The 19082-nt window shown below is 35.4% G+C and overlaps 1 protein-coding gene across 1 annotated transcript in view; it reads left to right on the top strand.

The window, feature by feature from the left end:
- Positions 1 to 19082, top strand: part of CSMD3 (CUB and Sushi multiple domains 3) — a gene marked incomplete at its 3' end in the record, with an annotated part of 1277483 nt that overhangs the window by 1103408 nt on the left and 154993 nt on the right. The window contains exons 33-35 of the mRNA XM_027771421.1: positions 4027 to 4140; positions 4636 to 4731; positions 6298 to 6501. Coding sequence (XP_027627222.1) covers positions 4027 to 4140; positions 4636 to 4731; positions 6298 to 6501 — 414 coding nt within the window. The remainder of the gene's footprint in view (positions 1 to 4026; positions 4141 to 4635; positions 4732 to 6297; positions 6502 to 19082) is intronic.

The raw sequence follows: 19082 nt of genomic DNA, 5'->3' as shown, positions 1-19082 counted from the left end.
AAAAAAAAAAATGTTGGCCATTAGAAGTTGGTAGAAGACTTGCTGAGAATTATGGGTTTAAGTGATTAACATAGTAATAATTAACATACTCAAAGTGCTCTACCGATGTTTTATAATTTGATTGACTAATCTAGCATATTTTCATTAGCAGAATAAAGTTAAGATGCCAAACAAATGAACACATATATCATTAATTGGGGCCCTAGAATAGGGACAGTGGTCTGGCTATTTGTAACCCTGGCATTTAACTCTTTGCCTGGTATATTATGGAATACAACCATTTAATAGTGGTTTAATAAATAAATATTGTTCTAGAATAAAAAGTATGGCAAATAGGCTCAGAAATAGTTTTAGGCATAAACATAGCTTATTTACATAGGCTTATTTTTTGGGCTGTTTGCATTTTTTTGGGTCTTTTATTGCTTTAAATACCTTACTATGTTTTACTTTTCTTCCTTTGTTTGCTGTAGTGTGTATTACATTACAGAAACAGATTTTTTTTTAACAAGTTAGAAACATTATCGTTAACATATACTATGATTAAGAAAAGGAAAAATAATCAAGACCGGCAGATGGAGTGGTGGTTAAGGCTCTGGACTTCTAAATGGCCAGCCATGGTATGAGTCCCAGACCGGGTGGCTTGTTTTCTCAGTTACTGTCTCTCTCTGTAGTGAAAATAAAATAAAATAAATAAAATAAATAAATAAATAAATAAATTTAATTAAATAAATGTTTTTTAAGGAGGAAAAAAATCTCTTACACTGGCGTTTCTCTTAAGAAACAATTCAGTGTTGGGGCCACTAGGTGGCATATGGTTAAGGTGTTGAATTCTCACATGATCAGCAGCAGTTTGAGTCCCGGACCTGATACCTTGAAAACCATGCTGAGCATGTGCTTGTATGCCCAGAATCCCGGCAGGAGAATGAAGGAGAAGGGATTGTGGTATGGCCATACCCCCTAGGGATGATTTCTCACTTTCCTTCTCACTGTCTCTGGCTCTTTCTAGAGAGCACACACAACACACACCCTATGGCAAAAACCTTGGAATGGAAAGGAAAAAATTGGGAAGGGAAGAGAAGAAGGGAAGGGAAGAGAAGAGAAGAGAAGGATAGTGCTAGACAAGGGTTTGCTTGGTAAAAAAATAAATAAATAAACAGTAATCATTGGTTCACTTTAAAATCAAATATTCCCTACATTAGTTTCAACCAAAGGATGCCTTTTTGCCAATGAAAACATTTCAGAAGCAGAAAACCTACTGGCGCTTATACCTAAGAAAGCTAGGTAAAGTTAGGTATTTACATAGAGAATGGGGAAATGAACCAACTCTGAGGGTTGCCACTTAATTAGTAAGATATCTGAATGAGAAAAGGACTTGGTTCAAGTTTACAACATGTCAGTTTAATGAGACAATAGTTAATCTGATAATGTGTGGGAAATCAGGTCACTTTGTAAGTGTTCTTGACTCCTTATGCTATAAAATAAACATTTGCTTTAAAATTATCCTTGATATCATGCTATTTTTCAGACTAACTTTGTTTCATAAAAACTGCTTTTAATTTAAAATTTCATCGCCTCTATTAGTGCAGAGTTAGATTGCAATTAAAGTGGCTTGCTCATGGCTTAGTAAGGTAAGATTCAATACTTTTCTCCATCCTATAGCCTTCTCAAATCTGCCTACTCTCATTTTAAAGTTACTACAACAAATTACAAGCAGAAATTACTAAGAGCACTCAAAATAGCATGCCCTAGTTTTTATTACTTAACATAATGCAAAAATACAGTGTTTATGTGTTCAAAATCAACACTTATACTCTGAACGTATTTAATTTGCTGGTGAAAAAACTGGTTTATCTTTAGTAAGAAATAATTAAGAAGAGGCTGAAAGAGAAAAAAAAGAGGGAGTTTTCTCTTGTTTTTCTTTCTTTTTCTTCACAAAAAGCTCTTTGATGGGGCCAGCAGCTGGCATGTTGGTTACGGTGCTGGACTCCCACATGATTGATTGTGGTTTTAGTCCTAGACCAGGTGGATTGAAAATGCTGGCAAGCACCTGTGCATTCCCCAGGAGAATGGAGGAAAAGGGATTGCACTGTGGCCATCCCCCTTGGGGGTACTGGTTTCTCACTTTCTCTCTCATTGTCTCTCTAGAGCAAGCTCACATGCCCTGTAGCAAAAACCTAAAGCAACAACAACAACAAATATAACTCTTAGATAACTGTGTATTTTGGTTATTTTTAAATGTAGTGGTTTGTAAATGTAGTGGTTTGCTTGGGAGCTGGGAATGTTTTCTAATGGAATTCCTGTAGAAAGGATTAAAAGATTTTTAACTTTAGTTTTTTTAATGACCTCCTAAAAAGATTAGAGAAAAAAAGCTATCTGTCAAGAATCTTGTTTCACAGTGTTCATGATTTAATAAACTTTTCATGATTAGGTTAACTTTTTTTTTTTTTTTGCCACTTGATAAGCCATTGGCAACTTTGCATTGTAAGAGAACTTGTAAAGCCAATTTGAAAATAGATAATGCAAACACCTATCTAAACAATGCAAAAACTAAACTTTTCTTACTTTTTTTTGGAGTTTTTGTGATAATTTGTGATTGGATATACCAAAATTGTGATCCTTAATAAAAGGTCTTAAATTGAAGTTTTTCATGTGGCTTGTAAACCATTCAAATAACTCCCTGCATGTATCTTGTTTAGTGGAAATACAAATTTGTTTTCATGAATTCTACAAAATATTTTAAGGAGGATTATTTACAAATTAAATTACTTCAATTATTCTAAATAAGGAAATTTATCTGCTAGTTTCTTTATTTTCTTTTAATCTACAAAGAACTGGACTGAGATCACCAGCTTATTTTTGCAGGTCAGAAAAATAAGCAAGTAAGTGTAGCTTTCTTTACATTATCATGTGTACACCTGTATTGGTAAAATGCAGCATGTTTTGAGTGAACTAGCCTGCTTGCATAGGGACCACTAGAGGATATTCATAACTTTGACTCGAAGTGTAAAAAATATAAATTAGAAGTTTTAATATATATGTCTATACTCACGCAATGTGTAACTTAACTGAAGTAATGTAATTTTGAATTTCTACTTTGCTTTAACATCATTAAAATTTTAAAAAGTTCATACTCTTTTAAACCCCACCATTTTTCTATCTTGAGAAATGTCTTAAGAATAATTTTTGATATCCACTTTATTTTAAAAAATAAAATGCAAGGTGATTTCTGCTGTGGTACAGATTCTGTCTTTGAAGCTATAGTTTAGGTAGATTCTGAATGTAAATTTACTATATCATAAAGGACAAGTACAAAATGAAGTTAAAAGAAACATTTATTAATCTCTCTTGGTAAATACTTAAGCACTGTGCTCACTGTAAAAAAGTAATCATTTTGTAACATTTTATAATATCTCAATTGCTGAGGAATCATAATTTTTTTAAATTTTGGTAGAGAGTGAACAATAAATGTTTAGGAATCATTTTGAATTTAGAATTGAAAGTAAACACTATACCTGAAAAATATCTTACTGATATTTTTCTAGTGAACTATTATTTAAATGGAATACTATTTTCAGAGCAATTAAAAAAAATCCCTGAATTAAAACTTTGTCTATTTCATCTAAAGGAGGAGAAAAAAATTAGAAAAAGAGAAGAGAGTCACAAAGTGAAAAGAATCAAACAACCATTGGAAAAATCCCAAGTGGTTCATATAAAATATTGATCACCAACCTTAATGATTTCTGATCTAAAGTTAATGCTATACCCATTTAATTTTTAAAACAGTCTCCTTAAATTTTATTGCTTTTAGGTCATAGCCATTACGTTTATGACCTGAAATACATGTGTCAGGAATATCAACCAATTGGCACTTATCCCCTTTTAAAGGTAGAAAAAAAAAAAAAAAAGATGACTATTATATTGTAATACTTTGTTCTCTCTCTCCTCCTCTTTCTATTTTTTTTGTTTTTTGTTTTTGTTTTTGGATGGTTGGTGATTTGTTTGCTTCTCCTGGTTCCTGTTGATCAGTGGTGTTTGGCCAGTTTGTATTTTTCCAGACATCACTCCACGATGTTGTTGAGGTGTATGATGGGCCAACTCAGCAATCTTCTCTGTTATCTTCCCTCTCAGGATCCCATTCAGGTATCCTTTAATAGAACTGCCATGCATCAGTTATTGGTTAAAGACTAACTTTGATTAGCTTTGTAGTGTAAGTTGAGCTTTATGTCATCCATACTAGAAATAAAGTGAACTGAAAATAGAATCATTTTCTTTTTTAAAATAATAGAAACAGAATTAACAGTAACTCAGAAGCTTGAGAAAAATATAACCAACTATTTTATGGAATTGTAATCAAGCAAATATAATATTAATCACTTAGTCTGTGTTTAATGTAATAAAATATATAAGAATTATTTGAAGAATAAGACACTATATATCAAAATGTAATTAAAGTATTCTGGTAAAAAGATTGCAATTAAAGCTGAACTCAAAGAAAATATATTCTTAGCAGTAGGATAATTTAAAGTAATTTGATAGAAGATAGATTGACATTTTCAAATGACAGTGTAAAATAATTTGTTAGGTTTACTGAATGAAAATTATTTATGATATCTTAGTGTTTGTTTTGTTGAGTAGGAGAATCACTTCCACTGAGTTCAGGTAATCAGATCACAATTCGATTTACTTCAGTTGGACCAATAACAGCTAAGGGATTTCACTTTGTTTATCAAGGTAAGTGACCCTGTAGTCTAGAAACCCACTAAGGAATGATATCAATTTCCATGCTATGTTCAGAGTTATTAAATAATGAGATCCTCATAACCATATAGAAGACACAATTTTTTTAGGCAGTTTTACCCTGCCCCCCACTTATCACAAGAACACTGTCACTTTGACCAAAGTTAATAAAGACCCTACTGCTTCTTCCATCGTCATTCTCAATTTAAATGTCTGATTTTCCTTCCTTCCAATGTATTGTTTACAAAACATCTATTTTTTCTAACAATTCTTCACTCTCTGCATTTTCTATTTTTCTCATAGTCTAGCACTCTAAGTTAAAAATGTACAAATTTTTGTGTTGATAGACTTAGACGTACCAAGGAAATCATTGCTCTTTTCTAAAATTATAGTTTCTCATTCTCTTAGGAGAATATAAACTTTCTTCATAGTTATTAAAGATTTTTGAGCAATTGGAGATCTGTTTATACAATGTTTTCTCTCTTTCAATGGTCCACATATTCATTAAGCTATGAGCCATCACTGAAATATTTTGTTTGAATTGTACATAATCATGTAGTAGTTCTTCTTTACTGTGTCCTATTCTTAAGAAATTTATGAACATTTGATATTCTTGTTAAACCCTTTTATCCCATTTTTCATTCTATCTGGCTAGAATATTATGCTGTTTTATTTTTACTAGGACTTCCCCCTACAAACAATTTGTGGTAGTAATTATTTTAAAAGGCACTATAACAAATAAAGTGTATTATTTAAGTCACATAGAGGAATTAATCTATTTCAATTCATCATATCATCCTTTGGGCTTTTTTCTATCTCTTTAATCACATTTGTTATGTGTTTTAAAAAGAAAAAACATCCTGTTATCATTCTGTTTACTAAACCAAAAAAAAAAAAAGCACAATCGAAAGACATACCTATAAAACTAAAATCAAAAATCAATTTCAAATTTTATACTATCTATTAAAGTAAAATTTTTTATTGTTGTTAATCTGTCTGACTTATATTTTACTTAGATTGAATGTAGTTATCAGCTTCATCAATAACATGTTTTGAAAACCAAGTTTGTAAACAGGCTATAAAATTAATAGTGGTGTGTTTACTTCTTTAAAATCTGTTTTTAAGAATAAAATATTGAAAAAAAATTGTAAATTGTTTTACGTAACTTAAAACTTATTATTTGAACTTGGTAACCAAGGTTTAAAAAGAAAAAAAAAAAAAACCTTCACTTAGCATTCCGTAAATTGCAATGTCTGTTTAAGTCTGCTTCATTATATTAATAAAAGGTGATAATACAAAAAAAAGGAAAACTATAATTGATACTGTTTAAACAATCAAAAGTAAGACTTTTCTTATTGAAAAATCTCAATGACTATATCAATATACATTTAAAATCATATTCTGTACAAATGAATTGTAAAAATTTTAGAAATATATTCACGTTATTAAGTTCTGACAAAAAGTGAAGAATTTCTTTGAACTCGATTAAAATAGTTACATTTTGAAATATGTATTTGTCTACAAAATATGAAATTAAAATCACCAATTATTTCTATGCAGCTGTTCCTAGAACAAGTTCTACACAATGCAGTTCTGTGCCTGAACCAAGATTTGGAAGAAGAATTGGCAATGAATTTGCAGTTGGTTCACTAGTTCTTTTTGAATGTAATCCAGGATATATTCTCCATGGATCTATGGCCATTAGATGTGATACGGTGCCCAATTCTTTGGCCCAGTGGAATGATTCCTTACCTACCTGTATTGGTGAGTATATAAATCTGTATGCTCTATGATATTCATATTTTATAGTAAAATATTTCAAAATTTTCCTGGGTGGACGCATAGGAATGCTTGTGTTCCTGACTGACTGTAAGGCTAGAGAGGAGTTAGCAGTATGACAAGACCCTATTGGGTCTATCTCTCTCTCACACACACATACACATGAAATAAATAAACTTTTTTTGAAAAAAGGTAATTACCATAAAAACAGGGTGATATAGTGACATATGAAAATTCATAAACTAGCTCATTAATCTTGTAAGAGCACTGAAAAATTAATCTAATCCTCCAGGTAGAATGTTCAGAGAACTTACATATTGCCAAGAACTGCAATGCTATTTTTTGAATTGCTCCGTAAAGGTTCTATTTGTATATTTATCAGGTTAATTTATAATTAATGGAAAAAAGTTTTTTAATATCATATAAAACTGAGTAAAATATTCACAATTGGGAATTGTAGTAAGTTCTCAGCACAAGGATTAGCCTTGGGAAGATCTTGAGCTGTTACATTAAGACTGAATTGAGGTGAATAATATTTTGTAGGTACTACAAACCCTAGAAAATGCACATAATCTCTTTGATCGTGATTCTAAATAAGAGAACTTCCTCAAAGATTGATTGTGGCTAATAAATGATTAAAAGACGTGCCATAGTCATTAGCACTGAAAAATCAAGATGTTTTTGTTGTCGCCAATACATTCAACACAGAATCAGGAGAAAAGACTCAAATTCTGAAAATATTGCATAGAGAATGTAGGAATTAATAAGCAATGCTGGTAAAGGGTTTGACATTCATTTTCATGTGTTGATATTTTATATGTAAAAATGTGTCTTCCACAAAAGATTATTTCATCTTGAAAAAGGCTTAAAACATTAACTTATATCATTCATTCCAATTTTAATATTTTAGAATGCTTTGAATGCAAAAATCTTATTTGCACTTCTAGTAGAGCTTTTAATACAGATTTGGGGAAAATACAATGATTTTGTTGAGAATAATAATCAATTTATTATAATATACTATTTAGAGGGACTGTGAAATTTCTCTTACCAATTTTGCATTTAAAGTCAAACGGTTGAAGGGGACCAGTAGTTAGCGTAATGGCTATGTCCCTGGACTCCCATGTAGTCGACCGTGGTTTGAGTCCTGTACCCGGTAGCTTAAAAAACTTACGCCGGGCACTTCTATGTGCATGCCCAAGATCCCGAAAAGAGAATGGAGGAGAAGAGATTGTGGCATCATGGCCATCCCCCCAGGGGGTGATTTCTTGCTTTCTGTCTCTCTTTCTCTCTCTGTCTGTCTGGCGAGCACACGTGCTCAATAGCAAAAACCTCTCCAAAAGAAAAGAAAGAAAAGTCAAATTGTTGGAGAGGAGTAGCCTAAAAACAATAGACATATATTCATGATTTGTTTTGTTTTTAGAATTGCAGAGTTGTTCAACATACAAAAAATTTAAATAATGCTAACTACTATTTTAACTGACCTTGAAAATATATATTTAATAAAATTTGTACTCTGCTTTTTCTTCTACCCTTAGAACTCCAAACATTACATTATCCAAAGAAATATAGTTATTTATGTTCAAAAAACAAACAAACAAACAAAAAACAGAAAATGAGACAGAAAGAAGGAAAATTCAGGGACCAGAAGACGGCGCGGTGGTTAAGGTGTTGGACTCCCACATGATTTACAGCAGTTCAAATATCAGACCCAGCAACTTGACAGTGATGCAGGATGTGTGTCTATAAATCAAAATCCCAAGAGGAGAATTGAAAAGAAGGGACTGTGACATGGCCATTCCCTATGGAGAGAGGGGAAGTGATTTCTCACTTTATCTCTCTGTTTCTCTCTGGAGAGGGCACCAAAAAATATAGTAAAATAAATAAATAAATAAACAAATAAAAAAGAAAGCAGGAAGGAAAAACCTAATCAGGAAAATAGGCTAACATGGTAAAAAAAAAAAAAAGGGAAGAAATAAAATAAAATATTACCATAAAAATGAAAGTAAATGAAGAAAAGAGAATATTTGTGAGATAGAGAATATTTGTGAGATAGAGAGTAGGAAGTTACGGGAACCAGCAGTTAGCGTAATGGCTATGTCGCTGGACTCCCATGTAGTCGACCGCAGTTCGTGTCCCGGACCCGGTGGATTAAAACTCACGCCTGGCACGTGTGCGTGCGTGCCCAAGATCCCAAGAGGAGAATGGAGGAGAAGGGATTGCGGCGTGACCATCCCCCCTGGGGGGTGATTTCTCGCGTTCTGTCTCTATGTCTCTCTCTGTCTGTCTGGCGAGCGCACGCGCCCTACAGTGAAAATCTCTCAAAAAAAAAAAAAGAGAGAGTAGGAAGTTACAAATTTTAAATCATAAACCACTTTGTGTGAGGCTGAAGAAAGTCTTTATTCTGCACAATCATTACAAAGCTTTTTTATGTGTTGAATATGTCATTTGGTTAAGAAAAAAATGAAATATTTTTTTCATTTTTATTTTATTTTATTATTATTATCAGTATTTATACATTCAGTCTCTTTTTTAAAAAAAAGAATTATTATTTTTTGAGAGATTTTTGCTATAGGGCACATGCACGCACCAGAAAGACAAAGAGAGACAGAAAGTGAGAAATCACCCCCCAAGGGGGATGGCCATGCTGCAATCCCTTCTCCTCCATTCTCCACTCAGGATTTTGGGCATGCATGCACATGTGCCTGGAGTGAGTTTAAGCCACCGGGTCTGGGACTCAAACCACAGTCAACTACATGGGAGTCCAGTGACATAGCCATTACACCAACAGCTGGTCCCTATACATTCAATCTCTATACATCATTTAGATTGTAATGAGATTTTACCCAACATGATACACATCTAAGTTCAGTTAAGAATACTATACAAATCCTCATCAACAGATAACAAACCATATCTGTGTCCCACAAATATCTTATTTCTCCTTATTTTCCCTTAATTTCCATTCCTACACTCTGCCCCTCCCACACTTTCCTTCCACTTTGTCTCTACTGTCCACAATGTTTAATGCTTTTATGTCTTCCAGTCTTTCACTCTCTATCATAGAATGCAGATAGTCGGTATATGTTAAGTGGAGACAATGTCTCTCTTTCATAGCTTGACTTGCTTCACTCAGCAACAAATCTTCCATATTTGTCCTCTTTTTTATCAAATTCCAGGGTCTTTTTTTATGACTAAGTAATATTCCATGGAGTATATGTGCCACACTTTTTCAATCATTTATCCATTTGTGAACATTTGGGTTGGTTCCATGTTTTAGCAATCGTGAATAGTACTGCAATAAATATACCTATGTAAGTGCTTTTCTGACTGAGCATTCTCCTGTCCTTTGGGCAGATACCTAGAAGTGGAATTGCTGGATCATATGGTAGTTCCACTTGAAGGTCTTTGAGGAACCTCTCCATATTGTTCTCCACAGCTGCTGGAACAATTTACATTCCCGCCAACCCTGTAGGAGTGTTCCTGTTTCACCACATTCCCTCCAGTACTTATCAGTTTTTGGTTTTTAATCTTTGCCATTCTGACTAGGGTTAGATGGTATCTCATTGTGGTTTTGATATGCATCTCCCTTATGGTGAGGGATGTTGAGCATTTTTTAATATGCTTTTTGGCTACTTGTATGTCTTTCTTAGAGAGTTGTTTATTCAACTCATTTTCCCATCTTTTAATTGGATTAATCATTTTCTTCTGGTTAAGATGCTTGAGTTCTCTGTGTATTCTGGTTATCAGTCCCTTGTCTAAGATACAGCTAACAAAAAATCTCTCCCCTTCCAGGGGTTGTCAATTCACACTCATTATGGTGTCCTTTGCTGTGCAGAAACTTCTTAATCTGATGTAATCCCACCCATCCATTTGGGGGATTATTGCCTGTACTTTGGTGGTCTTGCTTAAGAAGTCTTTGCCTACCCCAATGTCACTCAGAGTTTTCCTCCAGTAGTTTTATAGTTTGCAGTCTTAGGTTTAGATCTTTGATCAACTTTGAGTTGATTTTTCTTAATGGTGACAGATAGGGGTTCAGATTCATCTTTCTGCAGGTGGATGTTCAATTTTACAAGCACTATTTGCTCAAGAGGTTTTCCTTTTCCCACTGAATTGACTGGTACCCTTTGTCAAAGATCAATTAGCTCTATGTTTGGAGTTTATTTTTGGGGTCTTTACTCTGTTCCATTGGTCCTCATGTTTGTTTTTGTGCCAATACCATGCTATTTTGATTATCACAGCTTTGTAATATATTTCAGGATCAGGAAGTGAAATGCCCCTTCCACTCTTGTGCAAGATGGCTTTGGCAATAACAGGGTCTTTTATGATTCCAGACAAATTCTGTAATTGTCTTTTCTAGATCTGTGAAGAATGTGTCTTGTAATTTTATCCAGATTGCATTCAACATGTAGATCAATTTGGGTAGGATTGCCATTTTGATTATATTAATTCTGCCAATTCAGGAACATGAGGTGTCCTTGCACTTTTTTGTGTCTTTTTTGACTTCCTTTTTTTTTTTTTTTTTTTTTTTTTTTTTTTTTGAGAGGTTTTCGCTATAGGGCGTGTGTGCTCGCCAGACAGACAGAGAGAGGCATAGAGACAGAAAGCGAGAAATCACCCCCCAGGGGGGATCGTCACACCGCAATCCCTTCTCCTCTATTCTCTCAGGATCTTGGGCACACACGCACACGCGCCCAGCCTGTTTTAAGCCACCGGGTCCGGGACGTGAACCGCAGTCGACTACGTGGGAGTTCAGCGACATCGCCATTACGCTAACTGCTGGTTCCCTTCTTTTTGACTTCCTTTGTAAGGTTTTCATAATTTTCCTTATAGAGGTCTTTGACATCCTTGGTTAGTTTTATTCCTAGTTATCTTATCTTTCTTGTGGCTATGGTAACCAGGATTGAAAAAATGAAATCTTTATAAAGAAAAGTTATGCTAGCCAACTAGAATATATCTCAGCAAGTACAATAGCGCATATTAGGAATGAGAGACTATGAAAGACTTTCAAACTGTTACCATGTCTCTGGCTGATATTCAATTTCAAGAGTGAAAGTAAGTTTCCTGTCTCCAGCCTAACTTCCATTTGAACTCACTTTCTCCTTTGAAGACAAAGATAATCAGAAGCTCATAAAATCTTCCTCTCAGAGGCCTTACTCTATCTAGAAATTTCTTGAACGTTTTGAGAAACCATTCACTGCATGTTTGGAGAGTCTTTAAACACAGAAAAAAATTACCTTTTATTTTATATTAGTTTTTGCTATGACTGAATGTTTATGTTCCTCTGAAGTTCATAGATTGAAATTCTAACCACCAATGTGTTTAGGAGGGGAAGCTCTTGGAAGATGACTGATGGGATTAGTGCCCATATTAAAGAGACCACTGAGAGATCTCTGACCCTTTTTATCATGTAAGGACACAGCAAAAATATCTCCATGAACTGAGAGAGTGGCCTTCATTAAGCACCAAAGTTGTCAGTCCCTTGATCTTAGACTTTCCTGCATCTAGAGCTCTGAGAAAGAAATTTCTGTTGTTTATCAAGTCTATACTATTTTGTTACCACAACCAAAACAGAGTAAGACAGAAAACTGGGAAAAGGAATGGGGTGGTGGTTGTTATTACTGAACCCAAGTTTGTTTACATATTACTCAGTTTGCCAATAAAGGAGATTAATTTGTTACTTTTTCAATTCAGATTCACCTCCCTGGTTGAATACAAGAGTTTTTTAAGACAGGAAAAAAGTACTTAAGGAAGTGAGCAAAACAAGATTGGTGACAAGGAAATGTTAAAGTAATTGGTAGTATATATTCAGGTGCTACCAGGCCATTGTGTTTTCAAAGGAATGTATGATCACAGAGCTCCTTGTCCTCCCAGGTATGACTCATCTGGGTCTGGTACAACATGCCTGTGCTCAGTGAACCTGGGAGGATGTGGTTATTTCTATGTAGATTTTTAAAAGATTCTCTGAAGAGCATCTTTGCCCAGGCAGAGAACTGCCACAGAGGCAGCAGCACCGTGAAGAGCTTTGGTTATAACAATGTCCAGTGATGTGAGACCCTATGATCTAAGACCGGTAGAGCCACTGGTATGTTATTCCAGCTATGGAGAACCACAGGCATGCAACACCAGCCTGTGAAAGTTGCTGTGTGGGCTATGCCTAGAAGAACCATGGTGGTGGGACCACTCACAGCTGGGGAATACTGTGGCCAAGCAAAGCTATGGAAGTAGGAACAACACCCTAGTAGGCCCTGCAGGTGTGATCTCCTCTGCAGTGTGTCCAGAAGGCAGCACCTCTCTTATGTATCTAGAACGTGGGAGCACAGCCCCAGTGAGCCTGGAGTACAGAGCATCAAACCAAAGAAAATTACTTTTGAATCTTTAGATTTTGGTCTTATGCCGGGGACCAGCCTCTGCGTGGGTGGGTTATCTCCATGAAGGCGGTGAAGGTGAATAGAAGGCAGAGGCCTCGATGCCTTTTCACGCACATCCTATGCCGGACACCCCTCAGAGGTTGCCCTCTGAGGAGTGACAACTGCTAGGAATTATTGTGCCTTTTTATTGAAAATGTGTTACAAGTAAATGGGAGAGGGGCTAGTGTTTCAATTAACAACTCAAAGTTTTTAACAATAAAGAACATAGATTCTATTCAGGGTTTGATTAAGGGTGGGTCTAGTGCAGTTCTTATTCAAGGGTGGATTAAAGGTGGGTCTAGTGCAGTTCCTATTCAGGGGTGGATTAAAGGTGGGTCTAATGCAGTTCCTCAATTGTAGGTGGGCCTCCATGGAATACAGTTTTGGGAAAGCAGTTCCAGAAAGCAGAGATGATTATCAGCTGATGTGGCGTAGCAGCCATCTTGTGATTACTGGGAATGGTGCTGAGAAAAGAAAATCTCAAAAATAGATATTAGTTTCTATGGATCTTAATAAAGAATGATACTTATACAGTTTTGTAGGGATCTATAACCTAATTTGAGGAATCCTAATATATTTATCTATTTCACTTGGAGAGGGTGGAGGTGTCCTGGGCCAGTTTTGGCCTAATCCTATTTTAGGTAAAGAAAGGATGTATTTTAAAGGGCCTTCCAAAGGTCAAGATTACTTCTGCCTAGAAAGAACTTCAGCCCACCCTCTATTGTGACCACTGAGGTAAAGCATTGTAATTAATAGTAAGTGATCAGAGCAAAGGGGAGCGGTAGGTAGGGGGACTTCCTGGAAGATTTTATGGTACACTCAGGATGTATAGGAGAGCTATGCAATTCTTTTATAGTAGTAAATTGGGGAGTCAGAGAGGGGTCTGCTTCCTAGTAAGGCTGCCAGTTCCTGGAGCAAATAGCAAACAGCCTTGCTGACATGCTAAGTGACCCAAGCTTTGTTCCAAGGTCGGGGGTGCACAACAGTGGTCTTGCCAACGTGTTGATCCGACTGGAAGGGGAGCTCAAAGGTCGGGGGGCTCAGACAGATCCTGGGGCCTCGCCGGGTCGGACTCCTCCAGTCTTACTTAAGGCTTCTGCCCTGTTCTTTCCTATTTCTCTCTTTTGTAATGGAAATGTCTGCCCTATGCCTGCTGTACCACCGTATTTTGGAAGTACATAACTTCTTTGATTTTATGAGCTTGCAGTTGAAGAGAAATGTGTCTCAGAATGAATCGACCCTTGAATTTTACTCATATCTGATTTATAAGATATTTGGATGAGACTTTAAACTTTAGACTTATGAGTTGATGCTGGAATACCTTAACACTTTTGGGGATATGGGGTAGAATGAGTGCATTTTATATTTGAGAAAGACATGAACTAAGGGGCAAGTGGCAGAATGTTATGGTCTGACTGTTTTTGTCCCTTCTTCACAAACTCCTAGGTTAATGTCCTAACAAACCTGATGGCATTGTGTAGGTGTATATGAGGGTTACTTTGGTGGGTGATTATGTCAAAAGGGTAGAAAACTCATAAATGTGGATAATACCCTGATGAAATAGAACCAAACATGCTCATTCACCCTCTTCCACTGTGTGAGGAAACAAGGGACTCTTAGGAGACATGTATCAGCCAGTAACTCAGTCTTGGATGTCCCAGCCTAACAGAACTGTGGGAGATATATTTTTGTTGTTTTTACGTAACATGGTCTATTGTATGTTGTTATAGCAGTCTGAATAAACTAAGACAGTTGGTAAGTCTTTATCTAGAGGAAGAAGATTGTGTCAGGTGACTTATGACAAAAAAGCATACAAAAGAACATATGACATTACACCATTTACAAAATTGTATTCCTCATAGAACAGGTACAAATCCAGACAGTCAGCTAGAAAACAGATGTTAGACAAACCATAAAAAAACTGATGATTCTAAGTGGCACTCAGAGGATAGCTCAGATTAGATGTTAATATTTGTAAAGTAGGGGCCAGCAGGTGGCATGGTAGTTAAGGTGCTTGACTTCCACCAGGACAGCTGCTATTGGAGTCCTGGATCTGGTGGGCTTACTTTCTCACTTTCTCTCCCTCTCTCTCTAGTCAAATTAAAACTATCACTATAATAAAAACCCCTTTGTAAACTACTTATCTTTACATAACATAATAAAATATAGTTTTAATTTCTATTTATAATTAGAAATATCTTTAACATCAAAAGGCTCTGAATAAGAATGGTCATATCTTAAAGTAGTTTTATAAAGAAGCTTGATGTTTTTAAATGTTCAAATATAAGCATCAAGTACAAAGCTATCTTAGATTGCTATCAAAGCATTCTCTTTAATTTATATTCATCTTCAAGGTCTGTTATCTGAGTAAAATGTCTTCTACAGAACCTGCAAACTTTCTGTTCCCTCTAATAGGAATGTGTCCCTTAGATGTCTTTTTGTCTCACTGCATCACTTCACTAGTATCCCCCAATTATCTTTCTTGATCATTTCATCCATAATAATTTTCTGATCCTCACTCTCCTCTTCTCTATACTGTTATCATATTTTTCCTGATAGTTATCATATGCCATATTATATATAGTTTTTGTTTATTTTAAATTTTTTCTGTTGTCATCTGTTTCCTTTCCCTGTCACTATATTGTTGTTATGCTCAGCTAGAAGATGACCTGTAATATAACAGGTGTTCATTAAACATCTATTAAATAAATAGAATTTAGCAAGTAACTGATTACTTCTTTTTTTTTTTTTTATGGAGAGGTTTTTGCTATAGGGCAGGTGCACTCACCAGAAAGAGAGAGACAGAGAGACAGAAAGCGAGAAATCACCCCCCAGGAGGGATGGCCATGCCACAATCCCTTCTCCTCCATTCTCCTCTCGAGATCTTGGGCACAAATGCACACGCGCCTGGCATGAGTTTAAACCACCGGGTCCGGGACTCGAACCGCGGTCGACTACGTGGGAGTCCAGCGACATAGCCATTGTGCTAACTGCTGATCCAGTAACTGATTACTTCTTGTAGAGTCTGACAACTTTGGCCAATTTCCTTAGTACAAGGTCCGTTTGCTTTCAACATCACTCTTTCACTACATAGTGATTCTTGGGCTCACTCTGTTTATACCTTTACAAATCTGAAGTTTCAAACTCCTTTGAGATCTGTAGAAAAGCCATAACGTAAAACACAAGCAGTTGATTTATGCATTGTAGGGGGAATTTTATTCTGAGAGTGAACAAGTCCTCTATTTACACTTTACAGTTTAGGTACAATCTTTGACAATCTATTTATAAGATTTTATACATGTTGATTGCTTTCTTCTGCCTGCACAGTCAGTGAATGCTTAGCTAATGGAGCCAGTTGAAACCACAAGAATGCAGCTTCCTACATTCCTAATGATTTCCATCTCAACTGTATTGTTTTTGTTTCACAGTTCTTATTACTACCATCAACAATTTCATCTTTTTCTGTTATAATAAAGCACAATAAAATGTTCAGCAATTTTGTACAAACTGACATTCTGAAATTAAACTGCTGCCTGGGAAGCAGCCCCATTAGACATGATATGTGAGTTATGCTTATAGTTAAAATGGTCCAATGCTAAATTAGGGGATCCACAAGTTTCAATAATCATTATATAAACCATATGCAATAATATTGTAAAAATCTGTAGAAAATTACAATAAAATGTGTTGTATAAATCTTAGGTAAATTACAATAAAATGCAATCATATTTTAATAAGAATTGGACTTGGAACAAATGTAAAACTAAAAAATAAAACACAGTGAAGACTGAGCTTTTATGTTCCAAATTTGACCTTGTTACACTTCAGATTTCTTAAAATTTTCAGTTTTGTAACCCCCCAGACTCTGTCCTCTGAGACTCTGTGATTCAAATAACCCCCTGCAGTCACTAATAGCTTTGACAATATATGTCCTTAGGCATAAGTACTTATGTTAGTGGGAGGTCTCTTTTGAAAAGCCCCTACACCCACTACCTACTCCCTTTAGGCAAAAACTCTTTAATTAGCTGCTTATCCCTTCACCCTTGTCTGGGTCTCTTTTTTCAACTCTTTTAGAGACCCAGAAAGAATTACTTTTACTTGGAGTGTCTCCATGGCAACACCTGTCTCCTTCCTCTTTTCTTTGGGTGTGAAGGAAATTACTAAAGAAATATATACAGGATTTCAACTCTTATTCATTAATTCATTTATTCATCAATTCAATCATCCATGAAAAAGTTATTAAATACAATAATTAATAGAAATTATTGCATTTTTGTGAAGCACTATTAAGCATTATCATGTTTAATATTGACATCAGTTCCAGAAGAGAGATAAGAGTATCTCTCTTTTACAGACAATGCAACCTCTAAGGTTTAGAAACTAAAGTAGAATTATGATTTGCATCCTGGCTGCTTGATTTTAAAGGCTGTTTCTTTAATCCATATTTTATATTGCATAGTATTGGTCAAAAAGAAATTTTACCATGTAACTTTTAAAAATAGAATGCAAATATTAGATTAATATGAAAAGTGAAACACGTGAAACATTCTATATGTGGTAATCCACATCTAAGGATATTTTTATAGTAGATTTATGTAGAATGTATGCAGGAAAGAGAGATCTTGATGAGTTCAAGTCACAGAAAGAATCTCACTTATCTGGGACACAGTGAATGATAGGAAAGAATGATAGCGAATGAGTTCAGAGCAGTTATGAAGGACATGGTACATTTGAATTTTCTCTAAGAAGTGTGGGAATTCATGGAACTAGGGAGTGATATGACCTTTATTAGAGCCTTAAAAAAAAAATCCCCAAAGTTACTGTAGGAGGGGTGGAATAAAAGCAAAAAGAATGATCAGGAGTCTATTGCAGTAATGGAGGGGGCTGGTAATGGTGATTTTAATAGGAAGGTCATGGTCAAGGCGATGAGAATTGGTAGGCTCCTGCATATATTTTAAGGTAGAGTTGTTGGTGTTTACTGATAGCTGAGTATAGGTGAAAACTTGTGAACTTGCACATAAGAAAGAGAAATGCTGATACACCTTAGGTTTATGACCTACAAATGAGGTGTATGGTGGTGGCATTTACTGAGTTGAAGGAGAATGTGATGAGAAAGAATTTCAAAAGTATTTATTATCTTGGAAATATTAATTTATTAATTTTGAGATATTTATTAGACACATTGCATAGCTCAGGGCAGAAGTCATGGCTCAAGATGAGCAGTTAGTAGTCACACTGTATATAGATGTTTAAATACATAACATCACTGAAAGATGATGATAAAAAAGAGAAAGTAGGGACTAGCAGTTAGTGTAATGACTGTGTCGCTGGACTCCCATGCAGGCGACCACAGTTTGAGGCCTGGACCCAGTGGCTTAAACTCACTCTGAGCTCATGTGCATGCGTGCCCAAGATCCTGAGAGGAAAATGGAGGAGAAGGGATTACAGTGTGGCCATCCCCCCTGGGGAGTGATTTCTCGCTTTCTGTTTCTCTGTCTCTCTGTGAGCACATGCGCCCTATAGCAAAAACCTCTCCAAAAAATTAACAAAAAAAAAAGAGAGAAAATGGCCTGGAACCAAGTTTCAAAGTATTTCAACATTTAGAAGAGAATCAGAAGAGTAGTATGAGCTACAAAAGAATAATTGTAAAAATTAAGAGAATCAACAGGCAAGCCAAGAGCTGCAGCCAGTGATAAAGAAGGAAAACAGAAGGGTCTGGAAGTTAATTGATTGTACTTTGAGTAAGATGCAAATTGATCATATACAACAAGAGTATTCTGGTGACTTTGACATAGTCATTTCAGTAGAGTGGTGAGAACAAAGACCTGAAGAAATAGAGGAAGGACAGAATGCAAAAGAAGGTATAAGTTTGTCACTGTCACAGCATGAAAGAAAAACCTAAAATGCAATGGCTAGAAGAGTTAGAATCTTGGCACCACAGTAAATAGAGTTTGGTGCAAAAATGGTGATTACCTCATTTTGTCAGACTTGAGTATATTGGAAAAGACTGACATAAAAATATGAAGTAGTGTGATGAAGTGGTATGGGAAAGCACTTGGTGATACAGAAAACTATGAGCACTTAATACAATCAGTAAAGGATTGAGGTAACATTAACCCTGAGCATCCAGATATATTTAGGTGTTAGCTAGATAAG

This window comes from Tupaia chinensis, unplaced genomic scaffold, assembly GCF_000334495.1.
Source record: "Tupaia chinensis unplaced genomic scaffold, TupChi_1.0 Scaffold000032_1, whole genome shotgun sequence".
In the NCBI taxonomy this organism is placed as follows: Eukaryota; Metazoa; Chordata; class Mammalia; order Scandentia; family Tupaiidae; genus Tupaia; species Tupaia belangeri.
The sequence above is the reverse complement of the archived record's forward strand: the minus strand, read 5'-3'. Positions and strand labels throughout refer to the sequence as shown.